This window comes from Carlito syrichta, unplaced genomic scaffold, assembly GCF_000164805.1.
Source record: "Carlito syrichta isolate Samal-C Ts95f unplaced genomic scaffold, Tarsius_syrichta-2.0.1 Scaffold125952, whole genome shotgun sequence".
Classification (NCBI taxonomy): Eukaryota; Metazoa; Chordata; class Mammalia; order Primates; family Tarsiidae; genus Carlito; species Carlito syrichta.
In genome coordinates this window covers 41,472-54,307 of record NW_007070048.1, presented here as the reverse complement: position 1 = coordinate 54,307, position 12,836 = coordinate 41,472, and the positions used below count along the sequence as shown (strand labels likewise).

The 12,836-nt window shown below is 41.7% G+C and overlaps 1 protein-coding gene across 1 annotated transcript in view; it reads left to right on the top strand.

The window, feature by feature from the left end:
- The window catches only part of LOC103249979 (protein FAM13C-like), a 96,819-nt gene that overhangs the window by 46,507 nt on the left and 37,476 nt on the right, over positions 1 to 12,836 (top strand). Inside the window, exon 5 of the mRNA XM_008048570.1 lies at positions 12,143 to 12,206. Coding sequence (XP_008046761.1) covers positions 12,143 to 12,206 — 64 coding nt within the window. The remainder of the gene's footprint in view (positions 1 to 12,142; positions 12,207 to 12,836) is intronic.

The following is a 12,836-nucleotide window of genomic DNA, read 5'->3' as shown; positions in this document are numbered from 1 at the left end:
AATTTGTGTTAACTGGGAGAGACTGAAAATTAATTTTCTATGGCACCTTTGGTCTTTTTGGTTTGCATCAGTGGGGATCAGAAAGCCAATTATTAAAGATGATTTCTGTATGTTCAAATGATGTTTAAACCCAAAATTTGTGTCCTAGATGCCTCTTTCCCTGAATATTTGACTCTGTGGATAGAAGGAGAAGAAAGTATCTTCTCATACCCTTGGACAGTGCTATGCCTCTCAAGGGTACAGTAGCCCAGAGTTCTTACCAAAAGTACCCCTATGGTCATGCAGATGCCAGGGTAAAAGAAAATACCCAGACTCATTCAAGTTGGGTGGGATTTCAGAGGAGGAATGTTGAGAAGGGTAGAAGTAGAAACAAACCAGATGTCAGAGGCTTCTTAGGAATTAGGAAATGAAGATACTGCCGTATATAAAGAATAAGGGCCTTGGCAGTAGACAGACCTGACTGCTAATTCCAGCTTTGCTATTTCCTGGGACAAATTCCCTCACCTCTCTGGGCTTTGATTTCTTCAGATGTACAATGGAAATGAAAATACCTACTTTTAAAGCTACTGCTGTATGGGTTAAATGAGATACTGCATGACCGGCTTCTATCAGTCTGGCCTGTCACAGTTGCTCAATAAGTGAATGTCACCGTTCCTCAGGAGACTGTTTCCTCCCTTCATGAAGGTCTTCACCTAGCTCTACAGCTCTGATCTGTGGCCTGCTTACAAATCCCTCTTGCCTCTGTTGTTCTCTATCTCCCCTCCATTTATCTAAATTTTAATCTTATCTCACAGCCCAGCTCACTCCCAGCTTGCTCTGCACTTTCTCTTCTCCTAACAGTCTTCACTGATCTCTATAGTTAGAACATGCTCAGCCAAATTAGGCACATGGTTAACCTCAAGAGTTCTTTGGTTTATCTCTTCAAATAGGATGTATGCCCATTTTCTTTCTTTCTTTCTTTTCTTTTCTTTTTTTTTTTTGAGTTGGAGTCTCTCTCTGTCACCCAGGCTGAAGTGCAGTGGCATGCTCATGGCCACCACAGCCACAGCCTGCTGGACTCAGGCAATTTTTCCACCTCAGTCTTCCAAGTAGCTGGAACTACAGGCATGTGCCATCATGCCCAGCTAATTTTTGATTTATTGTAGAGACGAGTCTCACCAAGTTGCCCAGATTGGTCTTGAACTCATGGGCTCAGGCAATCCTCTCACCTCGGCCTCCCAAAGTGCTGGGATTATAGGTATGACTGCGCCTGGCCACCCATTTTCTTATAATTCTTTTTTGAATGTGAAATTTTCAGCACAGTGCTGAACTCATAGGTTCAGCAGTTTAGTAAAATTTCTGCTTGTTCATTCTCAGGTAAGCGATCTCATGGAATTCTGAGTTTCCTTCCATAGTCTCATGCCTCTCCTGGCCTATTTCATGTGATTCTTTGTACACCAGGTCCTTCACAAGTTCTAGTTTGTTTTAATACACACTGCTGTACTTCTATATTCATTCCTCACTAAACTCTGATTACCTTCATAGACCTGCTTTTCTTACATCTTTAAGCTAGGCCTTAGCTTCTCTCTAATTGAATCAAAAACTGTGCATACCCTAGACCAGTTGGTTTGGTTTTTCTGAATTGCCAGTTGAGATTCCGGTGATTTGGACTAACCTCGCTCAACTTGGACAGGTGATTAAACAATTTCATAAAGGCTTGCTCTGGGGCTATACGTGGCCAAGTACTCCTAGATGGCCATGGTTGATGGTGGTTGGAAAAGTGGAAATCAAGTAAATTGTCCTTTTCAATGTGTAGTTCCTGCCAGCCTTGTTTATCTTGCTGGTATGCAGCAAAGGAGACCCAGGCTATTGCATGTTGAGAAGTTATTTCTTGGTACTGGTAGTATTTATAAGAGGAAAGGTACCTGGTGTTCTCTGCCAACAATGGAAACTGACTCAGGCAAGGAAAGAGATCTAATGGAAGATTATGGGTTAGCTTACAAAATAGGACTAAGGGCAAATAGTTGGGCCCTGGGAAGGGCAAGATCCAGGTCTGATTCCATGGATTTCTGGATCTCAATGACAGGGACTTGTCTGTGTGGGGTGCTACCACTGGATGATTCAGTGCTGTATAGTCTTTCATTCCTACTCAAATTTTGACTTCCAGGAGAAGGAACTCTCTGGCCTAGCTCAGGCCACACATTTACCCTTGCATGTGGAATAGTGGAAGGCTAGTTCTCCAAGGCAAAGGGAGGTTGGTGTCAGAAGAAGCGAACTGGAGATGGTAAGTGCTAAGCAGATAAAATAAGAGTATTGGGTGACTTCAGGGCATAAAAATAACCTGAAGAGGAGAATTAAGAAACAGTTTTAAGGTAACTGCAGAAAGGGTCTAGTGTGGTTGCCCTACTTGAATGAGTCAAAGGCATGGGAGGCTAGGGCTCCTTTGTCTTGCCTCCCTGATCATGAGCTCATCCTTGTCCCACAGAATGAGAGTGATCTGGGTTCTGCTTATCTTGTGCCAAGTCACATCAGCAAGGACAAGTAAGGCTGGAGTGTAGTGACCTGTGGGAGAGTGTATCAGATGATGTTAGAAAGATTGGCAGTGGTCAAAGGGGGAATCTTGGAAGCTAATATGTCATCCATGTGGGAGGCAATGGAGGGACGAAGACAGGTGAAGAATAGAGACTCATAATTCTTTTCTATGGGAGTCAAAGAAGCCTTTAATAGGGGACAGGTAGCATTTAGGCTTGGTTAATATTAATGCCTACTCAAATCCCCTATGCCTTTTTAAAAAGTTCTTTTGTTCCTGGAACTATCCTGATTGATACTTTAAAAGTCAAAGTGTTGTAAGTCCAAGTATCAGTTGTAACATCACAGGACCCTGTGCAAGCGAGATAAATATTCATCACATATTCAGCTGTTGTTCAAATTGCCCCATCACTTGTGACCCCCCGTGTTCTTCACTGTATCTGTTCCTGATCTAAATCTTCATTATGTGGTCAGATATTCTCTTTGCCCAAGCTCCAGAAAGGCAGGAATTGTGTCTATTTTGTCACCACTTTCTTTCTTGAGGTTTCTCCTGAAGACGGAGTCTGATAGGAAAACTTGGATACAAGGATGTGGTGCCAGGAGAAAAGAATTAGGGAAGGAGGAAGAGCCCACAGCAGATGTGTAGCGTAGTAGGTTACCACTCTGAGCAATTGGGGTCTCTTTGAGGAGCTGTGTATACAGTATCTCAGAAGGATCCTTCTGAAAGTTGGAAGGATGCAGCGTTTTTCTGTACACACCCCTCTCTGTTGACTACCGGTTGCCCCCAAGGGAGTTAACTCTGCCATGCATCCAGGCTAAGGGAATGAACTCTGTCTGGGAACAACTGTGAGGCAGAAGGGTAAAGATACTTGGCAGGTGCTTGTGGTGGGATGATGGGAGCCAGCAGAACTGTCCTCAGAGCTGAAGCACTGGCTATGATCCCTCTGTCTCCTAGGCTAAGCAGTGCCTGGCACAGGGAGCAGGAGTCTGATGATACTTTACTAAGGGAATGGAACGAATGAGGGAATGCAAGTGAAGTACTTTGTAGTCTGCTCAGAAAACCAGGTGCTGCGATCATACTGACTAATAATGTCTTATTAGATCCTCTGTTCCCACTCTGTCCCCATGAACAAACTCCCTGGATCCTCTGTCCTCAGTATTCCATCCCAAACTCTTTCATTCTGGTTCACAGGGTATTTTAAACCACAATTTAAACCACATGGACAATTTAAACCACGACTACTCCACTTTCTTCCCTCTGCTGATTCTGATGCTAGCCTGGTGGGTCTGGCTCACTGCTCACCCATTCTATAGGCCTTGGTGTGATCCTGGCTGCTTCTGGTCTCTGTTCCAGCCCACCAAAGTGACGGGCGGTACCTATCCTATGGCGGCTGGACTGCCTCAGGTTTGGAGTTTTTCCTGGTGTCTCCAGGGGAGCCGCCTTTCCCTCTGTGTCCTTTATGAGTCCAGGCCAGAAACACCAGGTCTCTCTTGTACTCAAAACAAATCTCTCACCAGTGACTTTAGCCCCTGATGTCCTCCCAGGCTGTTGCACTTGGACCTTTGGAACAATGTTTCCAAATTAGGAATCCCCTGGGAGTGCTTGTTAACTGTGTGTTACCATTATACTCCTCTGGAAGTTCGGATTCAGTAGGTCTGCATTGGTGCTCAGGAGTCTTATTTTTAGTAATACTGGCTGATTCTAATTTTCAGAGAAGTATAAAGTGGGAGATGGGGCCTGGGTCCCTGCTACTGGGAGAGCATGTTGTTGGGGATCAATGTTGTTTCTAGTCATGACATCTTCGTCATTTCTGTTGGAGTTTATTGGCCTGGACTAGTAGATACATTGGTTGGAAAGTCAGTTTATGAACATCTATTGACTTCTAGTTCTGTTTTCTGTCAGTTGTCTCTTTGGGAATAATTTTTAACTGTGTGCCTCAGTTTCTTTATCTTTGGAGTTAGCTGCTCAATATTTGACTTCAGTCCTTTAGAAATTTGGTAAGAGCTAATAAGAGAATGTCTTCAATGTGGCTTAGACTCTTAGAGAAAGAAACTTTATATTTACTGTTATTGTGGGTTGTTATTGTCATTAATAATATTTCTGGAACTTACTGGCATCTTGTCTGTGTCTGCATATAGAGCTATTGTTTGTATATAATGCATGTTTTGCTCAGAGAGTTGTCCTCTTGGGATATACCTTTTGTTTTCAGAAGAGTTTCAGGAAATGACAATCATACAACCAGCCAGCTGTCATCCGGGTATACATTAAGTTATCCCAAGTGGTGCTTTCTAATACAGAGGCTCAATTTAATGCAGTGGAAGGTCTTGAAATCTTAAGATGTGGCCTGAGGTTAGCACTGTTCAGCTCTAAGGCTCTGATTTTATATGACACATTCTGAAAATGTGTTGGATGCCCTTTTTTTTCTTTTTTTTTTTTTACTCTTTCTGCCCAGGTTTTCTAAGTTGTGGGTTCGAAATCCACTCATTAACCTTTCTAGTAGATCTCTTCAAGGAAGAAGATTTGCTTATGGGAACGAGAGTTATTCCATCCTGTGGACTCTACTAGCCTGCTGCAAGTGGAGGAGGGAGCATCCGTTGTATTATATTCATTGAACACATTCTGGGATATGTCAGAATAGGCAGTTGCACACAACCCTGGGGTGACTGTTTTATTAACAAACATGTGAGTGCTTATGTATGATGTATGGCAGAACTGGTCCTAGAAATAACATGTTAAGCAAGACTTGTATGGTCCCTGATCCACAGAGCTTACCATCATGAGAAAAAGACAATCAAATTATTATATAAATGTATAGTGAAGAACCAAAACATATTACATCGCAGAAGTAGAAGACCAGAATACAGTAGGAACATATAAAAGGGTGACCTGATTGGGAGCTACCTAGCATCTAAAGGATGAATAGGTTAATAAGGAGAGAAAGTGGAAAGGGAAGAGCATTATACACACAGTGATAGCTCATGTGAAGCTACAGTGGAAAAGATTATGATGCATCCAAAAAATGAAGAAGCCCAATGTAGCTGGAGCTCAGAGATGGAGAATGACAGGTGCTGAGGTTGAAGAGATGGACAGATGCTACATCCTTTAGGATGTTATAAGAGTACTTTTCAAATTTATTTTAGGTGTAGTGTAAAGAAGGAAAGTGAAAGATCTTGTGTAGATAATGGTCTGTGAGGGTAGATGGGAAGTAGGGAGACCAGGGGAGGAAAATATTATCATCCAGGTAGTTCAGATGAGAGGTGGTAGTGGCTTGGCCCAAGATGGTAGTGGTGGAGATAGCAGGGAGAGGGCAGATTCAAGTTATTTGGGATAAGAAATTGAAGGACTTGGTAATAAATTGGCTATTGGGCTTGACGAAGAGGAAAGTGTCAGATAACTCTCAGGTGTCTTCCATGAGCCATATGATAGATGGGGAAGGTTTTCACTGAAATAAGAAACACTTTTCTCTGCTAATGTAATTATAGAAAGTTACAATGTTGGTATAAATATAAAACCTGGAGCTTAAATGTGGCTTTTTCACAAATTATCACACGCTGTGGTTTGACACTCTCCTTAGGCCAAGAAAAATATCTTAATGCTTAGTTGGTTTTGTTGTTTTGAATTCCAGCACACCTCCTGAGAGAAGGCCACCGTGGGATGACCCTAAATGCTGACTCAACACATGATTTAGGATTCCAGCAAAGTGAGAGCACCAAAATCTTTTAGAAAAGTTGCATTTCAATGGGTTATCCACAAGTTTGCAGTCATTGAAACTACGGAGAAACGCTTTAATATCAGCACACAATTAAGTTTCACATTCTCTGTTGAGAAATGTTTTTATTTTGAATTATGTGGTGGTGGCAGTGGTGATGGTGGCAGCAGTGGCAATGGTGGTGCTGGTGGGTGGTGACGGTGGTGGTGATGGAGGTGGTGGTGGTGGGTGGTGGTGATAATGGTGGTAATGGTGATGCTGGTGGGTGGTGATGGTGGTGTTGGTGAAAGAGGTGGTGGTGGTGGTGATGATGGTAATGGTGATGGTGATACTGGTTGGTGATGGTGATGGTGTTGGTGATGGTGATGTTGGTGAGTGGTGATGGTGGTGGTGATGGAGGTGGTGGTGGGTGGTGGTGATGGTGGTAGTGGTGGTGGTGATGCTTGTGGGTGATGATGGTGGTATGGTTATGATGGTGGTGATGATAGTGGGTGGCAGTGGTGCTGGTGGTAGTGGACGATAGTGGTGACAGTAGTGGTGATGGTGGGTAGTGGTGGGGGTGGTGGTGGTGGTGTGGTGGGTGCTGGTGGTGGTGGTGGTAGTGGTAGAGAAGGATAGTGTGATGATGGTGGTGGTGGTAGGTGGTGCTGGTGGTGGTGGTGGTAATGGTGGAGGAGGATAGTGGTAATGATGGTGGTGGTGGTGGTGGGTGGTGATGATGGTGGTGGTGATAATGGCAGTGGTTGTGCTGGTGATGATGCTGGTGGGTGATGATGGTGGTTGTGGTGCTAGTGGTGATGCTGCTGGGTGATGGTGGTGGTAGTGGTGATGGTGGTGATGATGGTGGGTGATGTTGTTGGTGGTAGTGGTGGAGGATAGTAGTAATGATGGTGGGGTGATGGTGGGTGGTGATGGTGGTAGTGATGGTACTGGCGGTGTCAGTGGTGGTGGTTGAAGGTATCTCTTGTCCCTCTTCAGAAGCATGCATTTGATATAGATTTGCTTAGTCACTTTTCTATTATTGTTTTGGGTGCAGGAAGGTAAGAGAATTGGAGAAAGTGTTCAGTGTGGCCCAGTTTTTATGTGTAGGTCAGCATCCAAGGAGGATTGTAAATGGTTCAAGCAGCATCTTTAAAGATCTTAAAAAGAAGGGAATTTGAGATGCGTAGCTACTGTTTTACTTCTCTTTTCATTGCTAAACATCTTCAATGATAAGCTTTTTTTTCTTTTTCCTCTTCTACTATGTCCTTTATCTTTTTCATTCCAGTGGCCTTTTCTTTCTCCCCTTTTATTCTCATTATTTCTAGGTGTCTATGACACTTTCTTGCAGTGTGAGCTTGGACAATTCTCCTGCCTGTCTTGTCCTCTTTGTTTTAATTTTTTTTTTCTCCATAATACTTAGCATTTGGTATACCATAGATGATCACTGCTTTATTTCTTTATGTTCTCTCTCCTTTCATGAGAATATAAGTTCCACAAGGGCAGATACTGCTTTATTCCCAAACCTTGCATTAGTACCTAGCACATAGTTGGTGCTTAAAAATATTTGTTGAATGAATGGATGAAGTTATTTAACTACTCTTTCTCCTATTAGGTCAAATAGATGTAATAATGATAATCTCATGTGGTTATCTGTAGGATTAAATGTAATAGTTTAAATTAACTGCTTGGCACACTCAGCCTGGAGTAGTAAGAACTGGTAAATTGACACTTGTTTTTCTTGTAACTTCTTTGCCTTTGGTATTTAGAGTGCTAGTCTGGTTAGCTTCTTACCACCTGTATTTTCTTTATGGCTTGTCTTTCGTTTGTCTCCTTAGCAGTTCCAGTTCCTGCTCAGTGGCCCCAATTACTTCTCTTTTTCTGTTGATCTATTAACAACATTTCAATTATTGTCAATAAAATATGTCATTAATTGACATAACTATATAATAGTTTCACTATCATTTTTATATATGATTATAGAATATATGTGATATGTGTAATATAGCTCATAGTAGTGGTAAGCATCATTCATGAACTGTCTTTCATTTCATGAATTATTCTGTGAGATAGCTGATGCTATCACAGTCACTTTACAGATAAAGAAAGGGAGACTTAGAGAAGTTAACATGTGGCCCAAGAGTACACACCCAAGTGCAGACCAAGAGATCATTTCTGTGTCTGGTTCTTTCTGATGCTTCATATATCCATCTATCCAAAATATGTGTACTGAGAATGTGGTAGGCACCACACTAGGCTCTGGCCACACAATGAAGAACAAAATGATACAGAACCTCCCACATGACCTTACCTGAGGGCACTGTACATGACTGTTATTATTATTATTATTTTTGAGTTGGAATCTCACTCTGTCGCCCAGACTGGAGTGCAGTGGCTGCTCCCGGCCACCGCAGCCTCGACCTGTTGGGCTCTGGCAATCCTTCCGCCTCAGCCTTCCAAGTAGCCGGAATTACAGGCATGCGCTAGCTACCATGCCTGGCTGATTTTTTAAAATTTATTGTAGAGATGAGGTCTCACTGCCCAGGCAGGTCTCGAACTCGCGGGCTCAGGCAATCCACTCACCTCAGCCTCCCAAAGGTGCGGGATTAAAGGCTGAGCCACCGAGCCCAGCCATGACTGTTATTATCATCACTCATGCTTTACTGACACACTGAAGCATGCCCGAGTGCCAGACATTTTTACTTCCCTATTTCAGCTTCATCTCAAGCTTCAGATACCTAAATCTGAGCTTGTGAGTTGCCTCTCTTTGTGCCTGGTGCCTCATCTACCTCACAATTGCATGGTTTTTCTTAAAATCACCTTTAGAAAAACCTCTTGTCATTTTTCCTGTCATACCAACTTAAAAGTTTGTAATAATGTTGATTACCCCATCTCTTTCATTCCATGCTATGTTCAAGACCTCCTGATTGCTTTCATCCTTGAAAAATTGTCTCTCTTATCTGTCTCTCTGTCTTCAGTTCCTTTCCATCATTATAAAATCAACATCTATGCTCTGATCTTTGGTTTTCTGAAATAGCCTCAAGGCTCTGTGTTCATTAATTTTATCCTCCATTTAAGATTTCACTAGATTGTAAGCTTCCTTAAAGCATAGATCCTGCCTGTTTATTATTGTTTTCCCAGCACTAGAGCAGGCACTTAGTAGACATTCAGGTGGTTAATAAATTAAAATACCTTTGATGCTTTAGACTACAGTTCTTAAACTGGTTCTGGATGTTTATCTCATGGTTAAGAGTAATTTTTCTGGAAGTCCATGTATATTCCATGTAGTCTCTTCTACATCTCAGTAAACAATGTATGTTTCTGCTTCCTTCCATTAATATTTGCTACTTTGTTTATTTGTTTTACTGTCTGCTGTCCTTCATCAACAGGAAGCTGGCACCAAAGCCCTAGAGAAATTTGTATTCGAAGAGTGGAAACTAATAAATGTTTTTCCCATTAAGAAACACTAATTTTTTATTTTTATGGCACTACCCTATAGAAACATAGTTCGAGAACCACTGGAGATTATGAAAAAACACTATGAGCCATTCAAAGTTTTAGATGTTACTGGGTAGAATGGGTTAATTTCTGTTGCCAAGAGTCTTTTTGCCTATTTTGTAGGAAAGAGCTACTTTGTATTTTCTGAAGCCCTGAAATAACTTTGTGGCTCAGGGGATTGATGGACATAGGATAGGAAGCCCAGCAGTTTTCCACCTCATCCTCTTTTCTCACTTGAGCTGTCTATGCCTGAGCTTGTGTTGGGAGCCTTAGTTTTTCTCCCATCCAGGAGGAAATGTGGGTTTGTGCAGGTGTGGAAGATATTAGTCTGACCTTCACATTTTCTGCTTTTACGATATCATTACTTTTCTCATTAGAAATAAATTGTTTGCACAGTTAGGAATGCCTGTGGATTGAAAGAACTTCACATTCTTAAGAATATTTTGAAGAAGCTAGGCTTGTGGCATTTCTAAATGTGCGTTATGACAATTTGAAATCAATCTTGTTGCCCATTCAGAGGATGTATATGTTTTTTCAGGATTCAAATTGAGACAAAATAAGAGCTGAATAACTGTAAATAGTTATGTCCCTAAATAAATATTTTTATAAATGACTTAATACTGACGGAATCTCTCATTCATTAAGATAACTGGCCTTTTTATAAGAATAATAACTGTAATTTAATATATTACATAATACCATGCAAACTGCTGAAGAAAAACTTGAATGCTATTTAACAGATACCATTGGACTATAGAATTTGGACAAATCATGATTTGGACCTAAGCATCCAACAGCAGTGGAGGGGTGTGTGTGTGTGTGTGTGTGTGTGTGTGTGTGTGTGTGTGTGTGTGTGTGTGTGTTTTTAAGCCAAAGAAAATTAACTCAGAGTCGGGTTCGGTGGCTCAGCCTGTAATCCTGCACCTTTGGGAGGCTGAGGTGAGTGGATTGCCTGAGTCCACAAGTTCGAGAACTGCCTGGGCAGGCGAGACCTCATCTCTACAATAAAACCAAAAATTAGCTGGGCGTGGTAGCGTGCGCCTGTAATTCCGGCTATTCGGGAGGCTGAGGCGGAAGGATTGCTGGAGCCCAGCAGGCGAAGCTACGGTGGCTGGGAGCGGCCACTGCACTCCAGTCTGAGCGACAGAGTGAGACTCCAACTCAAAAAAAAAAAAAAAATAGAAAATTGACTCAGAGTTGATATGCCTTGTTTTAAGTCAATTCTCTTCTATTATGAATTATGTAGTAGCAAAACCCAGCTTTACCATGTGTCTTAGTTTAATGTTGCAATAAAGGAAGATCTGAGGCCGGGTAATTTATTAAGAAAAGAAATTTGTTTGGCTTAGGATTCTGGTAACTGCAAAGTTCAAGATTGGATAGCTGCATCTGTTAAAGCCCTCAGGCAGCTTCCTCTCATGATGGAAAGTGGAAGGGAAATGTATGTGTGAAAAGAGGTCACATGGTGAGAGAGGAGGCAAGAGCGAGAAACTATTTTTCACAACCTTCTCACTAAGGAACTACTTTATTTCTGAGAGAACAAGAACTCTCTACTCCCTCTTCACCCCTGTCCATGAGAAGGCATTAATCTGTTCTTGAGTGATCCACCCCAGGACTCAAACACTTTCCACCAGGCCCCACTTCCCAACACACTGGGAGTAAAATTTCAACACGAGTTTTGGCGGTGACAACCCACATCTATGTCATAGCTCCATATAACCCAGCAATGACTATGACATTTATTGCGTAAGAGATAGGATGAACTTTCCAAAAGCTGTCTTCAGTGGACAAAGTATGTCTTTCTGTAACAACTGTATCAGATCACATTCATTCATTCATTAAAAAATGTGAATTTGTACTAGGCAGTGAGGATTTAGCAGTGTAGAAAGTGGACATAGTCAGTGCTTTCTTGGAGCTTACATTTTAGTACAAAATGCAATAAACATGTAAGTTCAGATAGCAAGAAGGACTAGAAAGATGTGCAGAACAGTGTGCTGGGGTGGGGTGAGGAGACGGGCTGCTTCTAGTAAGGAGGGTGAGGAGGGCCTTCCAGGAGAGGTGGCATGTGAGCTGAGCTGATGCATATGTGATGAGAAGAGTCAGCTGTATGCAGATCTAGGGGGAGAGCAATCTGAGCCCAGGGACAGCAAGCGCAAAGGTTTGACAGGAACAAGTACTATGTACTCAATAAACAAAGAGAAGGCTAGGGTGGCAGGGTATGGTGAGCAAGGGTGAGAGTGGTAGGAAGTGGGACCAGGAAGGCTGGCAGGGTTCAAATGCTGTCACGGATCACAGTCCCTTGTAAGGAGTCTGGATTTTATTCTACAGGCAGTGGGACATCACTAAGGGTTTTTAACAGGAGATGGCCAGATCTGTACCAGTCAGCTTCAAATGTGTGTGTGTTGAAATATTTCTTTTTAATGGAAATAATTTCCCTTTGTATTTTATAGAATAGACCAGAGGGCTGCCATTTGGTCAAAGGATGCTTTTGAAACTCAGCAGGACTTAAATGAGGTAGGTGCGATCGTTGCTCATTATATGAACATGAATTAATCAATCATGAGATTTATTATTCTTTTTCATAGTACTAGGAATTCTTTCTGATTAAATCTTTAAGTATTTTTGCTCATAAGCGAACTTCTCATGCTTGTAGGTCTTTGTTCAGTTGGTAATATTTTTTCTTGCTCTGGAGCAAACATATTTAAAATATTATTTGCGAGACTGCTCTCCACGTCTTGGCCCTGATCCAAGTCCAGCAGTCATTTCATTACACTCTTTTTCTTTTGCTTCAGGATTGTATAACCATGTCTGTGACAGTGGCCATTTGTAAAAATTTCTCTTAATCTTATTTTGTTTGCATCTTCTCTCTGTTTTTCCTAATGGCTTTTGCAGTTTCAAACATAATAATGCTTATTGTTTATCCAGTGAGCATGATATAGTTTGGTGTTTGCAATATGGTTTTCATAGATTTTGAGACATGAAGCCATATTTTCCAATCCAAATGATTTCCCACCAAGCTGGACATCACAATGTTAATTAACTTGTTCTGGATTTTCTTTGGAATATGTAATTTAATTCTCCTGTTTGAAATCAATATAATATAATTAGGATACCTATTATTATGAATGCCTTGGCTTAAGTCAC